General features: G+C 37.1%; 2 protein-coding genes across 5 annotated transcripts in view; one reads left to right on the top strand and one right to left on the bottom strand.

The window, feature by feature from the left end:
- USP33 (ubiquitin specific peptidase 33) overlaps window positions 1-21,681 on the bottom strand; it is a 32,107-nt gene extending 10,426 nt beyond the window's left edge. Inside the window, exons 1-16 of one of the 4 annotated variants that reach the window (XM_018083781.3) lie at window positions 21,546-21,681; window positions 17,247-17,380; window positions 16,146-16,199; window positions 13,984-14,046; window positions 13,409-13,561; window positions 11,472-11,571; window positions 8,557-8,626; window positions 8,225-8,338; window positions 7,461-7,539; window positions 5,304-5,724; window positions 4,764-4,904; window positions 3,669-3,781; window positions 2,169-2,341; window positions 1,963-2,033; window positions 1,345-1,378; window positions 504-549 (exon numbers count right to left, since the gene is read on the bottom strand). In XM_018083781.3, the coding sequence (XP_017939270.1) occupies window positions 504-549; window positions 1,345-1,378; window positions 1,963-2,033; window positions 2,169-2,341; window positions 3,669-3,781; window positions 4,764-4,904; window positions 5,304-5,724; window positions 7,461-7,539; window positions 8,225-8,338; window positions 8,557-8,626; window positions 11,472-11,571; window positions 13,409-13,561; window positions 13,984-14,046; window positions 16,146-16,199; window positions 17,247-17,327 (1,713 nt within the window). In that variant the 5' untranslated portion in view covers window positions 17,328-17,380; window positions 21,546-21,681. Of the gene's footprint in view, window positions 1-503; window positions 550-1,344; window positions 1,379-1,962; window positions 2,067-2,168; window positions 2,342-3,668; window positions 3,782-4,763; window positions 4,905-5,303; window positions 5,725-7,460; window positions 7,540-8,224; window positions 8,339-8,556; window positions 8,627-11,471; window positions 11,572-13,408; window positions 13,562-13,983; window positions 14,047-16,145; window positions 16,200-17,246; window positions 17,381-21,545 lie in introns of all 4 variants that reach the window. The other 3 variants (XM_018083777.3, XM_018083779.3, XM_018083780.3) reach the window with 3 other exon arrangements.
- A 362-nt stretch (window positions 21,682-22,043) lies between these two features.
- MIGA1 (mitoguardin 1) overlaps window positions 22,044-22,093 on the top strand; it is a 35,843-nt gene continuing 35,793 nt past the window's right edge. Inside the window, exon 1 of the mRNA XM_018083734.2 lies at window positions 22,044-22,061. The gene's annotated coding sequence lies outside the window, so the exon portion shown is untranslated. The remainder of the gene's footprint in view (window positions 22,062-22,093) is intronic.

The raw sequence follows: 22,093 nt of genomic DNA, 5'->3' as shown, positions 1-22,093 counted from the left end.
CCTGTCAATCTGATGCAGCAGTGAACAACATACCTTTTCTCCTCCTCAGTGCACATATTGCACAATCCTGTCATGAGGGACATTGATTCTTCCTGATTATTGCAGCCATCAACTCATACTTTGAAGTCTAAGACTGGATTACTTTTAAAACGTAAAGTGTTACTTCTAGAAAAGACTTCCAGTCTGGCTGTGGTGTTTAATTCTATGACCTACAGTATAAACAGTAGTATATATAATAATATAAATATAAATGTTGTTACTGTCTGAAAGCTGACAGTAACAATGTAGGAAAATCCCATTCCTATAACTCTACTTGTAATTTACAAGATTCATTTACTTACAGGGTGAATAATCAAATGTTGCTCACATTCTTAAACAAATGCCAATATGAAGATAGGCTTTCATCAGCATTATAAACACAATTTAGTGCACACAACTCATTAGTTTTAGCACATTCCTAATCATGCAGCAAAACTGCTTTTAAGTGCATATTGTAACTGTACCTCGGGAAATTTTTGCACTTTGCAGAATTTCACTCCATTTCTTAACCTAAGCAAAGGAAACAAAACAAAACAACCAACACTTAGTTCTGAAAACTTTTTAGTTTACTGTGCTAGATCAGGAAAAGTCTAAGCTGAATGTTACATCAGTAAACCCAAAATATTTCTGGAACACAGACTAGACATGGAGTAGCCAAGATGATGCAAACAATGAGGCTTTAGAAGACAAGACAATCTGTACTGCTGAAAAATTCAAAGCAGCAAACACAGATAATCAAGTCCCAAGTAGCTAACAGTTTCTCTTTGCATAAAGGAAGGAATTTTTAAGTTCCATGAGAGCTGATTATTCAGCAAAAGAGAAAAAAAACGTACTAAGTTTATTTTTAGGAAATTATCTACAGCAGATACAAGAAGGAATAACACTCCTGTACCACAGAGGGCTTCAAGAAGTCTTCAGACCACTTCTGTTTCTTGGTTCTTTTGTATTTAAAGACATAGTTTGTTTACTTACTTTTAACACACCTTAGTGACTTACTGCATATCAGTGAAAACCTGCTAATATTAGAGAGGGCTAAAAGCTTTTATTTTATCAATTAAAACAAACTCAGATCTAAAATTGTAAGGACATGAAAAAGAATTAAGCACATTTGGTTTGCAATGTGGGACAGTAAGTCAGTGCTTCCTGACCCCTGCACCTCAGTAATATCAAATTTTTGACAGCCAGAACACAGGGTAATATCAAAAGATGAACAGTACTGTGACATAGCCAACAGAAATAAATGCCTCTGGACTAACAGAAACATCAAAGACCTCAATGTTAAAACAAAGGTAAAAGCCAACCTACTTTTTACACCTTCCACAGCTGTACATGTTATCACCTGCAAATATCAGGGAGAAGAAATTCAGCCATTATTCCCTAAATCCAAACAGTTATCCTTCAAGTGCATACACTTAAAAATTTCAAAGGAATTTATCTTTAGGTTGCATTCAATATTTAACAGTTGGAAGAGAGTTGACATAGCAACTACAAAGAAAGCTTCTTAGGTTTTATGTTTTCAACTAGGAAGCAGTACAGCATAATCTAAAGAGATGATGCTGTGTAATTTAGAAGGGAAATAATTTATTACGTCTAAATTAAGCTTATGAGAATGAATATTAATATAGTGGGGTTTGAAATTTTTATGAACCTTCAGTTTATACAGTTTCACTAAACTAAATTCAGATTTACTTGACATTTCTAAAGCAGCTTTCATGGGCATCTCTTATCTCAAATATTCAAATGAGTGAGAAGCTTACCTTTTTGAAAGGAATGATCCCAAAAGAACAAGGAATGACTGTGTAACAGTCTAACAGGTGGCCTCTGCTTAATTGAATCAAGCTAAGAAGATATTAATCATCTTATTGGGATAGGAGGGGGAAAAAAAAACCCAGAAGAAACGTGTTCATGGAATGAACCTCTTACCCTTGAGCTCATCTCTGGCGAAAAAGGCAGCAAGACAATCTTGTAAGGTTACAACTGGACCCCAAAACCAGCTAGGAACACATGAGACAACAAACCTGAAACATCATTGACAGAAAAGAAAGAAAACCAACAAATGCTCTGCCAGAAGAGCAGAAACTAGAATTTCAAAACAGACAGATAAAGGAAACAAGGTAAATATGATTTACCTTTTGAAATATTCCATAAAAAAGGCTATCCATCCCTGAGGGGCATAGGCTTCTCCACAGGACCCTGTCTTGACTAGAGATGTCTGATGACTTGCAGAATGGAGTTTAGCAAGATCTTCCTTACCTGGAATAGGCAAGGACAGATCCTGAAAGGTCTCCAGAGTTACAGACAGCTAAAAAAGAAAACAAATGAAACACAACAGAGTTAAGCTTGAAGAGAAACAGCAATTAAATTCAATTCTGTAAAGTTCACCAGTAGCTACCTAAGTCACTGTATAACTGAAAATTCCATGGGGTAGCAAATAAATTATAAATAAGGAGATTAATAAGAATTCATTTTCTAAAGAAGAGGAAGCAAAAAATAACATTTTAGAATGAACCTGCACATTGTTCTCACTGAAATATTAAGTCATCATTATTTATCTTCCTACCAGTCATACAAAGCACCATGATTTTTGCCTCAGGCTCCTGTTATACAAGCTTCAGAAAGCTTCAGTGCATTGTTTCCACACTATTTTACTTTGGCATTACCTTGACCTGATGTAACTGGGCTCACTGTGGCAGACCCAGCTGTGCTGTATTCCTGCTCCTGGGCTGCATTCACTGATCACATAATCCCAGAGGAGGACACCAAGCAAACTTTAGAAATTCTGATCAGTTTTTTTGAACTTGCTCATCAGATTATCGTGAGGTCTCACTATCTTAGATCTCAAACAAGAGAAGCAGTAAAGGCATGCAACTCTATCAGGGTTAGGTTTAAACCTTATGCTGAGAAAGTTGTCCCCAAGGTAAGGATTTGGATATACAATTGCTTTGGAACTGAAGTGGTCCACTAGACCTATTTAGATAACTGACTTCTTTTAAATAACCACATGTGCTGTTCCAAGTAATTCTTTGAGCAAATAGTACAGAAAAAAAAAAAAATCAACTTTTCCTATGTTGCACCACATCTTGCAGTAGAGGACAAGTTCAGAAAGCAACTAATGACTCATATCACCTGTAAAAGTGTCTTTACTTGGATTTTTTGGAAGACATGAATTTTGTTAGCCTCAATCTACCTGATAAGACTGTTCCAGCAGTATGATTAGACTCCTGTCTTATCTTTTGTTTGTGACAAGAGGTACCTGAGAACTTATGACAGTAGCAGATATTGAGGATATTGGGATATTGAGAATATTATTAAAAACTAATTATACCTAAGTGAAGTTGAAGAGCAAGCCTCTTTCTCCATCCTTGCTATGAGCCAATTCTCAAAATGTTATTTTTCAGCTCTGAGTAAATATCCAGCTCAATGAATACAAGCTATTCTAAGCACTAAGTGCTGGTAGCAGCTACTACTACAATCTGAGTAAACAAGCATGAAACCACCTAATGTTCTGAGGGATCTGCCACAAAAGAATATAAAGTCACCAGAGAAGGACTGCATTCATGAAGTGGTAAGTATTTGCATTGAAGGGAAAAAAAATATATTGAAAGCTGGAACTTTCTCTGCTTACTCACCCGATCACAAGTCAAGCACTGGACTGAGCTTATTATAGTGCCATCAAATATATCAGAGATAACACTCCTGTACTTCTTGCGCTTCTTCCTTTTGGGGGATGACACCGCTGAAACTACAAAGTGACAAAAACAAAATGCTGAAGGAAATCAAAGCACAGCAGACTCTGATTTCCTCGTATCATTTCTGATAGACTTGCTTTAGTTTGTCTAAAACCCTCCTGTAATGGTGAAGCCAAAACTGGAGACAGTAGTACAGATGCAGTGTCAAAACTGCTGAACAAATGAACCTCAAAACAACAGGATGTCAGTGATTTAAGTCCATTAAACCACTGCCATTCAACACCAAATTAAAGCATGAACATGTTCAGAACTTATCCTGGACAGCCTGGTGAATGAAAGAGGATCACAATATTCAAGTTGTATGAGTTTTTGTTTGGGTTTGGTGCAATGCCTTAAGAGCACGTTCTGAAAGACAAGCTTTTCTTGAAGTAATCTACTGTTAGACAAATAAGGGAAAAAATAATAATATATTGTTCTTTGTACCCCAAAGCAGCACTGGCTGGTATCTAAAGGCAGTAAAAGTCTAAATATTCTAGCTGCTGATAAACACACTGTCCTGTGGGGAGTGCCAGAAGAAATAGTCTGCACTGCAGGGATATTATCAACCACAGAACAGCCAGCATGTACAGCTGCACACAGCTCCTTAAACCTCAACACACTGAAATGCTGATTTACTGAACTGCTGCTGCAGAACCAACTGCTTGTTCTCTGAAAGGCATTACCTTTCTGGGGGTACTACCTTCTTACACGTTTCTCCTCTCTCCAAACCAGTGCAATTGAGAAAATTGTCTAAAAACGTTATTCCATCCTCCCAAAACAGAGGTAAATAGTATTCATGCTTCAAGAGAATCAGAATATTACAGAAATACAGGGAGTGATCTTATATGTCCAGCTTACATAATGCTCTCTTCTCTCTCCCCACTAGAAATAGGGCATAGAAAACCCCTGCATTGTTACACAAGACCTAAGAAACACGATGGAAACTGTAACACAGAATAATTCAGCTCCAGGTGGGAGAAAATAAAGGGCCTGTACCTTTTTTGTGGACTGGTGCCAGCGAAGAGCACGATGAGAACGATTTTGGAGGACTGTTTGACAAGCGTGTGTTCATCCCTTCGACTGATGATGGGCTTTGGGCTGCAGACATGTCATTCATGTGGACATCATTGATGTATTCTGCAATTAATATTTCCATTATTGCATAAATTCTACCAGAAAAATGACTGCACAATGAACAGACACAATGATCATGTAACTAATTAAACCAGAGTGTCAGGTCACTGGATATTTAGGAGCATAGCACCATTTCAGTTCCTCTTAAGTCAAGAGCAAAACAAAAAAACCCATTCTTCTGGACTATCTGTCCAGTACAAATTGTTGGCTTTTCAAGGGAATTAAAAATCGAATTCACAACACCTGAACTGAAAAAATTAACTAAGAAGGTACATTGTTTACAATAACATCACCTCCCCTATTTGAACTATACCTCTAATATATTCTCTAACTCACTTCCACTTACACAGATATCCTGGCTAAGAATTGGACTACTTCAATGGCACATTAGCTATGCATTACCTGAGAATCTGCTGTGGATCTGCACTTTGACAGTTCCTTGGTTATTTAAGAATTCAGTGGTCTCTGAAGCAGTGTTTGAGTCTTTTTCCAAGTCTTCCATAGAATTTGCTCTTTTAAGCTTGTTGCTGGATATTTTTTCTTTCTGCCAGTCTTTGGATGTGACTGAGTTGTTATCATCATCCTGAATTAACATGGTTGTTTCTGCAGGATCCTCTAACACAGGTTTGAAAATGGTGTCGTTTTCTGTTTTCTCACAGTTTCCACAGGATTCACAGGGCTGGAAGCTCAGGTCTGACTGGCTCTTGTCTTCTTCCATACTCTCTTCAACACTCATAGGCTGGGCATCTTCCAGTTCCACAACTGGCTCTTTAAGTTCCTCATGAAGCAAATCCATCAGGCAACGCAAAAATTCCTGTGCATCCTGCAATTTGAAACAAGTTTTACCACCTTATTGCATTTTACTTGGAAGATATTAAAGTAACTATCAGGAAAAGAAACACATAACTAAAATGAACTAAATACATAACTAAACTACAGGTGGCTGTTAAAGAAGTAAAACATAAATTCCTCTGTCTTGTGTCTAATGTCGAAAACAAATTTCATTTCCAGACCACTCATGTTTCCTGCATCCATTTCTTGCATGTCACAAATAATCTCATCATACAAGTTTCACTCCAAAACATTTCAGTCCAGCAAAAATACCACCACAGCTCCCTGGAATGATCAACATAACTCCAGCAACTACCAAGAGTCTGGTCAGACTCCAGCTTTGCTTGTAATAGAACATTTTAAAGAGCATTTTTTTCCATCTCCTGCAGCATCTTCAGCAAAGCAACCAGAGCCCTGTTTTCCCTGGGCATGAAGCACCTGATTAAGAAGCTCTGTGATGTTGCTTAGCCTGTCTTTCCAATTGCATCACACTGCCAACAAGATTTTAATTCTTCTTCTGAAGCCTCAACAAGATTCCCCAACTGCAAGTGTTTCTACAAAGAGCTGTCAAGTGTTACTACAAGTCTAATCTGTGTTTAGAAACATCTTAAAATTTCATCAATCCACGCAGCTGCCTGGTCCTGGGCAACAGAGAATATCTCATAAAGCATGTGAGAAAACAATAGACTCTTCTTGGCAACTACTACTGCTTCTATTTTCTTCTGTTCTCTTTTCTGTATTCTGGTTGTTCATAATACTCATTTTTGCTGCTCAACATTCCCATCCATCACAGCAATTACTTATTAAGCTCACAACTGCTAATCACAAAACATTCTTTTTCTTAAATATTACGACTCTCAGACTTGAGTTTGGGGTCTGGGTAATAAAAAAAAAAACAACCTATATGCCTGCTTTGCTGGCAATCCTTTTACAAAAGAATATATATATATAAAATAATATATATAATTCCTTTTTCTCTCTGAAGATTGGACATTGACTTTACATCTACATGCAGCATTTGAACATTAGAACACGTGTTCTAATCCTCCACTCCACAAATATGAAGCACAGCAACTGAAACAGCAAAATTCCTTTTAATAAATACAGGCTCCTGGAAGACACTACTAAGCTTTTCTAATTACAGGGTTGAAATTTTTCATCTGACCCAAGAGCTTTTAATGAAGTGCTGCAAACTGTATGAATGCAGCAAGATAATGTATGAAGGATCAACTGAAGAATGCCTTTGCAATACAATAATCCATGTGTATTTAACAAGTTCTCAAAACACACAATGGTGGGTTTTTTTCCCCAAAGATACTAAATGAAAATTGCATACTGAGTATTTAATTTTTTAAAAAAATATCACTGGTAGATAAATTTAAAAATAACCTGTTATTTTTGAACACCTTTATCTTATTTTCTGGGACTGCTCAAATATCAGCAGCGTTATTTCCCACAAAGGTAAGGTTTCTATGTTACTACTTTAATTTTCCTGAAATAAAGGAAAAGAAGTTGTTCTGAGAAGTTGAAGCCTTTTGAGAATTTGATATAAATAAACATAAAACCTGACTTAACTGTTGATTGTTCCATTTCAGAGGATCTGCATTTGAAGCATATCAACTAAAACTGACATTGCATATGCTTTAAACAAATACAGAAGTATGGTATCTTCAGCATTAGATTTCTGCCTAAGCTTAGGTAGATTTAAAAGACATCAGACAGTTTTACCTGTTGGGAGTAGCCTCGAAACATTGGATTAACAGTTTTAATTCCTTGAAATAAACCAGTAGGAACAACAGATCCGGGCCTAAAATAAAGTTTTAAATATATAAACGTTAAAAAGCAAGCATTTAAGTGGAATTTTATTTGAATCATAATTTTACCTGCAACTGAACACCAACATTATTAATCTTAACCAAACTTAATATTGGTATTGAATTATTAACTGACACAATTTTTAAAAAATCTGTCATCCAACAGAAACTTCATCAGGCCTTTTATGCCACATTTCTTACCAGAGAATCAGATGACAAATCAGACATATTCTTGGCACTATGCACAGTTACTGTTTCTCTACCTTTGTATTTATATTTTGAAGTATTTTCTTAGACAGAAATTCCGTATAAAGAAGGAAGGGAAATAGATAAAACATTAATGGAGGATGAAGGACACAGAGAGGATAAAGTAGTTAAACATTTTAGGTGTGTTTCTGGCAGATATAGACACTTTTAAAGGTTTAATGCTTTAATCTATTTCTTGTCAGATCTTCCTTGATAAAATTTATATCAATTATTTGTCCTCTCTTTGGTAGACAGGGAAGAGAACAGCTTATAAGGAGTGTTTGAATCCTGCCCCTTAGTCTTCCCTTCCTTATTTAAGAGAAATTCTGTGATAGATACAACATAAAAATGGGAAACTTAGGACAGATTAATGCATCCTTCATGACTCTGGAGTCCATTTATTATTATTTCATTACCAAAATGATGCAATACCTGCTTTTGTGCCAGAGTTCTGTCATCAGCTTGAGGTAACTTTTACAAATTGCTGGTTTCTTATCTGTCCTGGCTAAGCCTCCACAGTCAAGAAAAAAGTGTGTCAAAGGTGGGCTGAATAAAAAGAAAAAAACAGTGAATTCTTTTAAGGTTGTTAAAATACAAGAGGAAATCCCCATTTCATGCAGAATTATAACATAAAAAGAATAATACTTTATGTCATTGAATAATTCCATTTCCTACATCCTTAAAGGCTGCAACCAAACATTTCCATCTTGAGAAAATGCACACATAAGCAAATATCAAATTGCATTTACAATCATTTTCCATACCAGTTGGAAAGAGCTTGTAAAGCTGCATTCATGTAACAAGTGTTTCCAATATTTTTTAATCCTGTTAGACCTGAAAAGCAGAATGAATATACTCAGCAAGTCTGTTAATCCAACACACAACATTTTAAGGAAAATACTTCCTAGAAAACACATACTAATCAAAATACTCATGTAACACTTGGGATGCTGATTATAATGCAGAATTGTAACTAAAAGAAACATTCCCAAAGGAATGCCAACCTAACCCAGAAGCAGTAATTGTGTTTTGATTTTGGTTGACCAAAGTACTTCAGACAGGTAGACTGTATTTCATCTGACTGACTTTTGGTGGTTTATGACACCTGCAGATTTTAATTTAAAATATGTTTCTCAATATTTAAGTTTCACTGCACGATTTATCTGTTCAGTTAAACTTTTGCTATGTTGCCAATGTAATCACATTACCTAAAGCTTCTCAAAGACTTTATTCTTCTGTCCCAAGTTCATGCTAATAGTCAGATTATGTTAAACATTCAAAACCTGCTCAGTGATGTGATTACCCCAGAATCAAAATTATAATTCCCTGCCATTACTCCTTTTCTATTCCAATTATATACCTTTAAGATTAACATATATGCTTTCTGTGATTATGAATATGCTATTCATGGCTACTAAAGTGTTACATTAATGAAATCCATGTCAAAATTAAATAGCTTTTGTAGGAGGAAACAGTAACATTTCTAAGCAAACACCAGTAAGAGTGGAAACACTCAGCAATAAACACTAATGGCTCTATGCAATTCTTCAAGTACAGGAACAACTCCAGTTGTTTTATTAGACTGTGGTAGAAAATAAAACTTAAAAAGAAAATCTTTCTATATCTGAAAACCAGTTTGGTTACTTCACTTACACTTTCTAAAACACAGAACCTAAAAACTGAGTTTTAAAATTTCCTTCCACCTGTCAAAATGGAAATATAGTCCTGCTTCCTGTACCTGAAAGTGCATTCTGCCCTTCAATTTCTGCCACAAAAAGGACAATCATTTTGACTAAAACTGGAAAACAAGAACAGTCATGGGATTTTAACTTTTTAAAAATTTTATTTCTTTTTTTTTAATAGCAGTAGATGTACCAGGAAGATATTCTCACTACGTTTTTCCAGCCTGTAATATTGCAAGGCAAGTTTTCAAACAGACTTCTTTTCCTATGAAGATATATTCTACTGTTTGCTCCACCAAAAGCATTTCAGAAGAAATTTTAAGAACAAAGTTAAAATGGGGTTACAGAAGTTCCTTCCTTTCAATTTGATAAATGTCCTAACGTAGACACATCGTTATTACTGGGAACTTTAATACAATTGTACTTGTACATTATTGTACTTGCACATTATTGTACTTGCACATTACTCCTACAAAGTCATATTCCCCAAAATATTAACAGGACAAGATACAGAGCTATACAAATACACTCATGAGTTGGAGAGGCTAACTAGGAATAAACCACATGGCTTAATGATTGAAGGGCAGATGGCTAATTAGTAGGGTGGTGACACATCCAGAAAGACTGTGCCAGACAACAGAAGGACCAAGGCAGGTTGTGTGACCAGTGCCAGCAGAATTAGGAGAGGGAAAGCTGGGGGTGGGTGAGCGAAGGAGAAACCAGACCCATCGCTGGGGTTTAACCACAGCCAGAAACTCAACCCCACAGTGGCTCACTCACCCCCTCAGGGGGGCACAGGGGGAGGGCTGGAAGAGTAAAAGTGAGAGAGCTCATGGGTTGACACAAAGACAGTTTAATAGGGACAGCAAGAGCTGTCCATGGAAGCAGAATGGAACAAGGGATGCATTCAGCACCCTTGTGGGCAGGCAGGGGCTCAGCTGCCCCAGGAAAGCAGGGCTCCATCCCCAGTAGTGGTTACTTGGGAAGACAAGCACTCAAAGTCCCACTCTTCCCTCCTTCTTCCCCCAGGATATGGTCTAGAATATCCCTGTGGTCACTCAGAGCTGTCCCAGCTCACTGTGCACCCCCAGCCCTGTGCTGTGAGGAGCAGGAAAGGCCCTGACTGAGTGCAAGCCCTGCTCATGCTCAAACATCCCTGTATTATCAACACTGTTTCCAGCACAAATCTAAAACACAGGCCCAGAGCAGCTACTGGTAAGAAAATTAACTCTTGCCCAGCTAAAACCACCAAACCCAAAAACATGTATAAATTAGAATAAGTTTTTTATCATCACTGGCATCTCAAAAACAACAGCTCAACAATGTGCTGGCCAGATTTTTCTGAGAAAATGGTGCTTAGAAATATTTTCTTTGCCATCAAACACATATATCCTTTTTAGAGTGATCACTAAGAATTTGAGACTTCTAAGAAATCATAATTACTGTGTTCTCTTAAGAAATGAGAAATTAAGACTTCACTGTTTGGGATTTCATCACTCTCATTTTCATCTTTACACTAGTTTAATATTAGGGTGGGGTAACCTTTGATATCATGAAGTTTGGCAGTGCACTAAATCAATTATGTACAGGAAAAACAAATAACCAAAGCCCCATACTGGGATACTACAGGCTACAAAAAGGGTTACTCAAAATGCAGGAAAGCATTCAAATCAGGAACCTTTTAGGGCAGGTGAAAACATTAGAATTGATTTTATAAAAACCTACTTTCACCAGAGTGGCTAGAATACAACTAACTCAACCAGGACTCCAACATGTTTTCTTGTTTTTGTTGCTGCTTGCATGGGTGCACATTTATCACCACAGCCTCTGTTCTGAGGGTAAGGAAAGACTGCTGCAAGAAAGGTGAAACTAAAAATAGAGATCTTAGTTGGAGCAGAAAAGGAAATAGTTCCACTTAAAACAGAACTAGTAAATAGCTGGAGAACAGACCTGGAGACATACACATGCAATAAAGGGCTGGATTTTGCTTTTATTACCTCTAGTCTTCAATTCATCCTCTTCCACTTCTATATCTAAGTCATCAAATACAGCTGCTAGTGGAATCTTCAATGTGGGATTACTAGGTATTTTAAAATCCTTATAAGGAGAAAAAGAAAAAAAGTATTTTTACTTGTATTTATCACTTTTCCTCTTAATTAAGCTTCTGTATAATTTTACCAACAAATCCAGAAATTGTGTGAACGCATTTTGAAATCTCACTGCACACAAAGGGACAACACCAGAATTCCACAGATACCCTGAGAAAGTTTACTAAGAAACCCTCCAGGTTTTTGTTTTCAGATCAATGCTGCAATATTTTATAACAACAGGTGAAGAATCAAAAAACAAAGCCAGGGATTTAATTTCTTTGTCTTGGATAAAAAAACTAAGCCAGCACCAAAGAGCTAACACAGGAGCCATCACACAAAAGTCAGTGTAGGGGTTTTTGATGTGCCACCAGATGGCTCACTGCAGTTAATGAAGGCAAATTAAACTCTGGGAAGAAAAACATACAAATAGAGAAACAAAGCATTAGGCAGGCAGGCATTTATTGCATGACAAGCTCTTTTTGTAAGCCCATAAATAAAAAACCCCAAACAAAATGTTTGACAGACTTTGTGAGTTCTACTTATTTTTCTATGTATTATTCCCGTTTCCTTGGAAGATTAAAGCAGGTTAATAGAACAGAAGTTCAGAAGCTTGAACTCAGTTTCATTCCAAGTGACCAGACAACAGAAATTTAAAAAAATTCCAATGGCTCTATTCCAGCTGAGCTGCTGGCATTTTATGAGAAAATGGTCAGATTATGGTCATATTAAACACTAAACTTTGAAGTGAAAATATTAAAGGATATTTCCTTTTACATACACTGAAAAACTGCCCATCTTTCTGCCCAACCTGTGCATCGTGGTCCCTTTTCTACTGCTCTGTGTCTCAAGCAAAACACATTTAGAAATACTGTACTTCTACTTGTGATCATTTTAGCCAAGTTACCTGTCATTTCATGTGACTACATTAAATATGCAATAAAGAAATAACACTTTTTTTTAAGATACATGCAAGAAATTGCAACCTAACTTTCTCCAAGACAACGCTTATCTAGAAGAGACATTATCAGAGGGAACAGTACTGATGCCACTGAAGGCAAACCTAACCACGAGAAGACAAGCAAAACCCAAACAACAATCCAAATCCAAACAAACCTTGTGGAAACTGCACGTTTTAAATTTGTCTGTATAACATCTGCTTTGCTCAGATTTTTTCCCCCTAACTTGTCTGCAATATCATCTCTAATGCTTTATTTATTATTTTACTTTCTAGTTACTGTGATATTTGTTAATAAATGTGGAGTCAGGCACAGCTGAGCACTTTTACAAGGTCTTGTCTTTGATGCCATAATCACACAGAACACTCCAGTCTTAAGGCTGTGTTCTACTTAACTAATATGAACTTCCCAGATATTGCCCACAGTTTTTCCCTGGCAATCCCAACTGCCACAGAGCACTAAAAGCACTCTCACAATTTCTATTTTGATATGTGTTTTCCCACATGAATCTAACACAATACATTTGTCATTCTACACCAATATTTCACCCACATTTGGAACATTTTCAGGAGCAGACAGAAGAGGGAAGCACAGGTGAACTACTGCAATCTTGTAACCTTAAACTCAACCCTGTGCCTTTTCTGTACCTCACAGCTGATTGTAGATTACAAACAATTAGATAGTAATTTGAAAAAAGCATTCAGTACACAGAGGCAGAACACAGAAGCTGGGCAATGTTTCTTTAAAGAAATTCTATTAATTTCTCTCCCATTTTCAGAAAAAAGTTCAGCCACGAGAATGGAGGAAAAGTCAGCTTCTCCCTTGAGAGAAAACACAATATTTACTGCAAAGCTACAGCTGCCTTTGTTTCACTGGGGTACAAAATACCTGCACGCTATTTTCTTGTGCTTGGTGAGACGATCTTGCACTTGGCAGTGGAGAATGAGATCCCAGTTTTCTATCCAGGAACACCTCCTTACTACAGGCATAACACCAAACACGGAGTGTGGTGAGGTTGACAGTTAGACAGTGTTTTGTCTCCTAAAACAGAACAAAAACCAAAACTGTGATTGGGAAATTTGGAATAATGAAATGCTACCACATGCAAGCTAGAACAGATGTATTAATATTTTAGGTCTTTCAACAAAGAGAGGGGTATGTATGTTAGAATAGTAAAAGAGAGCAATTCAATTACTGAAATTTTAGCACAAACTATTCAACACTCTTTAGTACAAAGCACTAAAGGTACAATCAGAATCTAAGACACTGTCATATGTAATTCCAACTCTTAAATTCACATATTCCTAAATTAGCAAGACCTGCTTCTCTCAGATGAAAATCAAACACAGCTGACTGAACTTCCATACAGTTAGTTAATACAGGTTATTGATTTCACTAAAGTAGAAGTTCCCTAACTTTACTTCACTGGTGCAAGGAGCTGGATTAGTAGCAATTACACATACCTGGGAATGGGTGGTACTGTGATCCACGTGGGATTCACCACAGCCAACGTAGGTGCATCTGTTCTGTTGAGCAAGACATGAAGAAGTACACTGAATTAAAAAGTGGTGTCAAAGAGGTTTACAGAATAGGAACATACTGCCAGTCCCTTTAAAACTCACTCCAATTTCAAACTTGCAGTCCTACACTAACCAAGAGACATGCACAGTAAGCATTAAAATAAGTATAGCATCACCTAAAACAAAAAAAAGAATGCTGCAAGATTTAACTTCTCTCACTGATGGGTAGTGTTAGATGTATAATGTGTTTGGAATATATTTTTTGGTCATTTTAATATATTTATTCATATTCTTGTCAACATGTAATTTTTACAGTTCACGATTTGGTAAAGACTGTTACAGAAAATACAAAGTTACTCCAGGGTCTAAATGCTAAAATACTGAATGGCAACAGCCTCAGAACACTACACATTTATGCAAAAATCCCTGTATGCCCCTATCTGCAGTGCCTATTTATCACAGTATTAGTTCACAACTAATTAGTTTCTTCACCATTAAATAAGAGTTTCCAGCACTACGCAGCTAAGAAACTACAGTCTAGTTATAACATGCAGAATAACTGCTGATTTTAATCATGCTCATTGCAAAACACATTTGGCTGAGCTGAGGGTGGAATCTTGCAGCTGCCAATCTTCAAGCAGTTTTCATTAATTCCTCATGTGCACGAGTCAAGACAATCACAGAGGAGGGCACAGCAGGTTATCTGTACAACTCTCCCAGCGTGTTAATTTACACAGTGAAAAAGCAGCTGAACACGGTTGATTTTCTGCATTAAATAAGCACAGGTATTTGTAAGTTACAGACAGTTCACATGCTGGGGTCTCACCAGGGTTTTCTAGTGACAAAGGTGAAGACAAGGTGCCAATTCATCCCAGAGGAGCAATGTGACAGTGTGACACTAAGTGTCCTACAGCAACTACAAGCCTGTCCTATGGAAACGTTGGTAGGAAATTTAGTTTTTCAGTAACGGGCTAAGAGCTCTATGTGAGAAATGAAAAACAGGTTTTAAGCTTGACAGCATTTCCCCACCTGCCAGGCTGATGCATCCCTGAACACCTCTTCCTACTCCCAAGAGGGTTTTTATACGTAATTAAACTTCAAGCCATCTAACAAAAGATATTGACTCTGTTTCTTTCTGCCTTCGTCTCTGTTACTGGCAGAAGGAGCAAAATAATCTGATCTCTTTACCACAATCCACTTAAAAGGACACTAATGAGGTGGATTTTTTTAAAAATATCCATACATACACCTAAAGGTTGGCATCTTAGCCTGGAGTTCTCACTGTCAGTACTTAAGGAAAAGTTGCCAAGAAATGAAGTCAAGGCTACAGGGTAAAACTTCCACCTCTGGAAAGACTGTAAGTCCCAAGAACTGGAGACACTTTATAATCTAAATTAGCCATATGCCCTCCTGTTGGTATCACAGATCAATGAGTAGCAACATTTTCAGAGTTTTTTGGGTTTTGATTTTTTTTTTAAAAATACAGTGAAAATTACATTTTTTGGTAGACAGCAAGAAGAGTAAGGCAAAAGCACAGTTAAGACAGAACTATATCCAGGGTAAAAACTGTACAAAATTTGTACAAAGGATGAAGAATGTTTATACAACCTTCTACAAGTTTGAAAATAAGTTTTTTGTCTTTGTTTTGCTTAAGAATAAAATAGTCAGAGTATGTATTAATCTTTTAAATGTCAGCATTTACTGTTAGATGTTATTACTACAAATGCTAAGAGAGGTTTATAAAAAGTAACTTAATTAATTCAGGAATATTATTTTTTAAATCTACACACCCAGGGAAAAAATTTAAAAGACCTCCAAAACTTAGAAACTAAGTATCATAACTCAAGAAGCTACTTCATACTAAAAAAAAAAAATAAATCTCATTTTAAGCACATTATTCTTAAATTACAAGAAACATGTACCTGATAGAGGGTAAAAAAATTTAAAAATAAAGAACTGCAGAAGAAGTGTTGCTTTTAAATAATAACTTAAATAAACTGATTTCAATGATTTAATTATAGATGTTGCTTTAAAAAAAACCACTACCAACTTTAGTTATGGATTACTAGAAAAGGACCCTGCTATGGAACAAAAAACCAACCTACCTCTAAGCATGCCCAAAGGTTGGGGCCTCTGACTTTACAGTCCTGGCAAGTGCCCTGTTGAAGTTAAACACAAAAGCAAAGTATTATTTCACTTACTTACACCACTAAACCACAACTTCAAGGCAAAACTATAAAGCTTAGTATCAGATGAGCAACTTGAAGACAAAAAAACCCAAAAGGATATGTTAGAACCAACCTAAATTTTTGGTTTGCTTCACATAATAATCTCAAGATCAGCATATTTTTCTACTAAAACCTTGGATCTCTCTCTGGTTTTTCATCTTAAACCAAAAAACTGTTCTTATAAATAAGGCATAAACCTGTATTATATGGCATTACTATAACAATCCTCAAAATTTGTGTTTCCTAGAAATGTAACATAAAAATAGATGGAAGTGATAGAACAGGGAATAACTGCATATTTCTTGTTGCAGACACTACCTGCAAAGGTTTACACAAAAAAGATGCAACATTAGAAAAATGCTGTGCTCCTCAGCAGCAAATTAACTGTTATTTTTCAGATAAAGAAACTTAGCACCATGGACAGAAAAGGTTTGACTTTTCATCACCTCCCAGCTACTAAAACAGGTTACATGATCTTTTTTGGTTCCATTTATTAATCCTAACTCGAAACCAAGAGTTCAGGTAGAGGCATTTTCTCAAACTGTGTCTTCTCTACCAAAAAAGAGAACTGTTATCCGTGTAAATTTGAGCATAAATCCCTTTGTTACATTTTCTACTTGAAGTCAAGTCAGTTGTACTATATCACAACAACATTCCAAATAACTGAGTGCTACAATGGCAAGGAAAATACAGTTCAGCTTGGTGCTGTGCTAACTCTTTTAACTAATGTTCCATCACTTGCTTTGGAAAACTGCTGGCAAAGGCACTCTTTAAGTGTTAAGTGCTGGAAAATAGTTTTTCAGCTTCCTCAAGTCCATAATTCTTCCCATACTTTGTTGAAACTTAACAGTTTGAGCAGAGATTTTTACCCACGCTTAACACTTAAATGCGTCTTATAAATAAAAATACACTAAAATATGTACCTAAATAACTGAGCAGTTAATAGTGACAGGAAGAGAGTACATGGCTACAACTCACATGGGATTTCTGGATCAATTCCTCTTTTGTTATCTCCCCAACTGATTCCAAGTGTGGGCAGTCGCTGCCGGGCGACGACATTGCAGCAGCTTCCTGAGATCCCAGAGCTGGAACCTTCAACCCCAGGGAATCACCTGCCAGCAGAAGCAAGAATGAGTAACAACCAGTTCCTTCCAGTTCAGAGCAATATTGGATACCTAATATGTAACATATATATAAAACTTTTAAAACAATGTGCCTTTTTAGAGGAAGTTAGTATATGATTTTATTAACCCCAACTAAAGCCTGCTGACTTTTAGGGCATAAAGTAACAAAATCCTGAAAGGAGCAGAGCTGGTTTGGATTAATTATTTAACTTCCTGGACTCTACCACGGCACCCCAATGCCATAAAAATTACAGTTTTCAAGCAAACCTAGCACTGATGGTGGCTTAAACTGGATATCCTGGAAAGGGATCTTTGCAGCACTGCTGAAGCTGTGAAGGCTGAACTGCAGGAGCACAGGACGTGCTTATCAAAGGATAAGGAAACTTTATCTTGGTTTTATTTATTTACAAAGCCATTCTAGATTCAGACATATTATATATCAAAAGCAAACTGAAACTTGTCACTCTCACGTAGCACTGAACGCTCAGTGAGCTTTTACCTGGGTGAGTTCTCTCTGCCCAACCGAGGTCTTTGAGGCACACACAGAAACTTGTCAGAAATAAAGACTGCTAAATACAATCCCTTTGTCATTATTGTTTTGATGGTGGCATAGAAAGCTATGATGTTTTACAGAAGGAAAATTAAAAAAAAAATAAACTCTGTCACATTCTTTTTATATAAATACTCCAATTGACTCATGCACATAGGAACCATCCAATAACTTTGCTCCAGTTTTGTCCAGTTAAACAATTATCACTGATGCCTCAATCTCTTCAAAGGCCAAGAAATCATTAACTTACTTTGCCCAATTATTATCTCTCCAATTTAGCACTCCTTTATTGAGACTTGTAACTAAACTTCCATCCCACCTCAGTGATGCACATCTCTTGATCTGTTTGCAGCCTTGAGCACTCTTATCAACATCTTTTTCCACCTTGCCTGCTGCTTTGGCAGCTTTAGGTTTGTTCCTTCCACACAACCAGTCACTCCTTTGACTACTAAATAACCCCTGGCTTTGGCAGAGTGGGGGAAAACAAACCTTGCCTAGTGGACATCTCAGACACAAGGCCCAGTAAACTTCCACTTTATTATCTCTGACTTGCTTTTTACTTCCATTGCCTTGCAAAAAGATCCTTTTGCATCATTTCAGCTGGCTTTGCTCATCAAAGGCTTTTTATAGATGTGCCTGTGTATGTGTTTAAATAGTTGATTTTAGTCCTATAAATACTGTTATACAAATAATATTAAAGTATTATGTATTATTTGTATAGGAATAATAGGTACATACCTTCATATACACGCTTAAATATATTTTCTTTACATATGAACAATTACTTGTATATAAATAATACAATATATTTATTATATATATAACATGTATACATAAACTCATGTGTCAGTGTGTAACTTAGTCTTTTTTAAAATCATGTTAACAGCTGTTCAGTACAACACTTCAGAACTTATCTCACAAGACTGCAGATACTACAGTAAATTAATAAGTGGAGATTTTTTTCTAGATGAGGTCTAAATTCTCTTCTTGGACCAATGGCATGACATTTAAAAAGCAGTACTCTAAAACATAAGCTTCAGCTGGAGAAGTACTTCCTCAGTTCGTACCCCATACACACCATCACTCAAAGACACTTCAAAGAAGAAAAGTTTTTCAGGCCAACCCTCCTGAACTTCAGGCACATTAGCAATTCCTCTTTGAACTGTTAGATTCCTTTTCAGCACAGAAATGGAAACAGGACTGTGTGTTACATCCCACCCATTTGCAAGGTCTGTTAAAATGTTAAAAAAGGACAAGTGAGTTCCAAATAAAGCCCTGGGGACCTGAAATAAATTCAGTGTGAAGTAATGCTGATTTAATACAAACGCTTTAGAAAGACTGATATAATGGATTAGTAAAGCTTTAGATCAAAAATTCTTTTTTTAATGGAAGAAACTTTCTGAATGCATTATTCCAAGCAATTCAAAGCAACGAGTGGAGACTTCACCTCCTGCTGCCAGATTTGCATTTAATGTATTTGACCTTCCACACCTGGAACTGCACAACTCCAAACCTGCAGCCCTGAACAAACCCAAACCCAGGAGCTCTGCCCATGCCAGGTTCTGTTTCTTGTCTGAACCTCTTTTAATAACCATCAGAAAGACCAAAACATGTCCAAACTCATATCCCTGTGGATGTGGTCCCTATTCTTGTCCATACAGAGAACATCCCTTGTGCAAGTCCAGTCAATGCTAGAGATTCTTCACATCTCTGAACAAAGCTGAGTGGCCTTTCTCTCACCTTTTGCTCACAGAATTCTTACACACCTCCTTCCATCTTGCAGCACTGTGATAACTCACTGTACTGCCATGACATTGGTGGCTCAGTATACCTAGCTGCAGAAACACATTGGGTATCATTTTATGTGAAAGTCTAAAACTGTAAAATTAATTTCAAAACCATGACTCATCCTTCACCTCAGCCCTGGCAATCCCAGGGCAGCCCCTCCCTCGCTCACTGCCCTTCCTCCATTTCACCACTTCCTACTCCATCTGAAGGGATTGCTTATCTTCCTCTGCTGCTGCAGCTCATTGTCACACCTACTTTTTCTCCAGCTTCTGCCTCTCATTGACCTCACCCAAAAGTCGTTTCTTTGCATTTTCAGTAATTAAAAACCAAAACAAAACCTACTTTTGAAGTTCCTCCTGCACTGGATTTTTTACTCCTGTTCCGAAGCTGGAGTTTATCTCCACTTCATGGCTCCCGTGATATCACAGAGTAACAATGGTTTGGGAGAGAACTCTGCAGTCTATTTTCAGCTCTCTCAACTGTTTCCACTGAAAGGTTTGTTTCAGTCTACCTGTCTCAATGCATTATACTCCATCATCCAACAAAGTGAACCATTTAACGTTCCAAAGAAGGACTTATCAACACATTTTTCCTTAGTGCATGAATAGAGTCAAAGAGCTTCAAAGAAAAAAATTATCTTGAAGTCCAGTCTTGGGTTTTTTTGTGTTCCTGTTTAGTCTTTTCATTGACCAAAAAAATTTGCTCACATGAGCCATCAGAGAAACGTGAACCATCGTGACCAGCAACCTATTTATCATCCAGCAGAACTCCCCAGCATCACAGACTTCTGTGGTGCCTGCCATGGAAGGCCTATCACACCCACAGAAAAACCCCATCAAACGCTAAGAGAATTCAACTGATCTTGAAAATTATCTTAGGTTCCTGCAGGGAGCCCAGTTATCTCCTAAAGAAACAAAACAGATTTTGAATTCCTTCAAAAAGTCTGTTACAGCAGTTAACACTTCAACAGATGTCATAATAAACAAATATATTTATGATATATTCCACTGATGTCCTAAATATGGAGCCATTTTATCAGATCATTTTACAGAGTTCAGTAAGGGAATGATGACAGAAGATTTTAAGAATAAAAGGATTATTCTGAAGACATCAATTACATGAATGAGCAATTGTGTCTTCATTAGAGGCTTTTATTATTTTGCCTGCACAGCTCTGAATAACAGCATATCAAACCAGTAAGCTTTAAGTTCAGGCTTCTTAGTTGCACTCACAGTTATTTTACTAGTGATGAAACTGGAACAGTTTCATTTAACACATTTTTTTTTAAATGGCAACAAAGCAAGAGTGACACATGGTGCAATTTTGTACCTGATCAATTAATTACTTAGAACACTAAAGAGCTCTGGAACTTCAGTAATTATTTACCATACTGATATCCTTCACACTTCAGGAAAAAACTCACCAGCATTCACTCCAAACTATTCAAGCCCATTGGAGCTACAGCCTCAGCTGTAGCACTCATCTTGGTAAGATACATGTTTTTCTAGTGGTTTTCTAAAGAACTGCATTGCTCTTTATAAACTTTAGAGAAATCACTTCAGCATAACAATATACATAAATAACACTGTTACCAAACTTGAAACTGGTCTTTCTTAGCGTATGAGAAATCAAGGTTAATCTTCCCAGTTTCTTGACTTAAATTCCTTTATATTCTGTTGCTCAATAGGTGGGTTTGAATTTCATCTCCCATCCCTCCCTATTTCTACCTTTTTTTAATCTATCAACCGTAAACAAGAGCATCCCACTTCTGAAAAAATGACAACGCCAATCCCAACTCCGGTTGAAAAAACTTACTTTATCTGTTTAGCATAAAACCTGCTATTTTCCCAGTAAATGACAAAAGCATCTTCAGGAAGCTGGGGAGAGATACCTGCCCCTCCTCTTCATGCACCAAGAGGTACCCACTCAAGCAAGGCACAATTGCTTTAAGTCACTTCCATTAGCTTTTTTTTTCCCTGCCATGAAGAACTGTCGCCAAAGAGAAAGGCCATTTAAAAAAAGGCTTGAGTCGAGGGTATGTCCCCTTCCCAGAGCCAGACGTTTTCCATTTATATTGCCTTTCCGGGGTGCACCGGCCATTCCTTCATTTCCTTCTGCCACCGCTTCAAACCCTAACTATGGAACCCATTACCTGACCTCTATATTTCTAAGAGGATTTTCCTGACCCGGGCTCAGCCTAAGCTCTGCAGACGAAGCCTTCCAGTGATTTTCCACTGGGTGACAGATACCCCGCACTTTTTGCCCCCTACCCCTCGTAATCGACCATCCCTGCGCATGGATAACCCAGGGGAAGAGCAGAGCAATTTAGGGGTGAATCGCTGTTTTCAGGGATCGCGTGGTAC

This window comes from Manacus vitellinus, unplaced genomic scaffold (assembly GCF_001715985.3).
Source record: "Manacus vitellinus isolate BGI_N305 unplaced genomic scaffold, ASM171598v3 scaffold_67_pilon, whole genome shotgun sequence".
NCBI classification, from domain to species: domain Eukaryota; kingdom Metazoa; phylum Chordata; class Aves; order Passeriformes; family Pipridae; genus Manacus; species Manacus vitellinus.
This window is presented reverse-complemented; position numbering and strand designations above follow the sequence as displayed.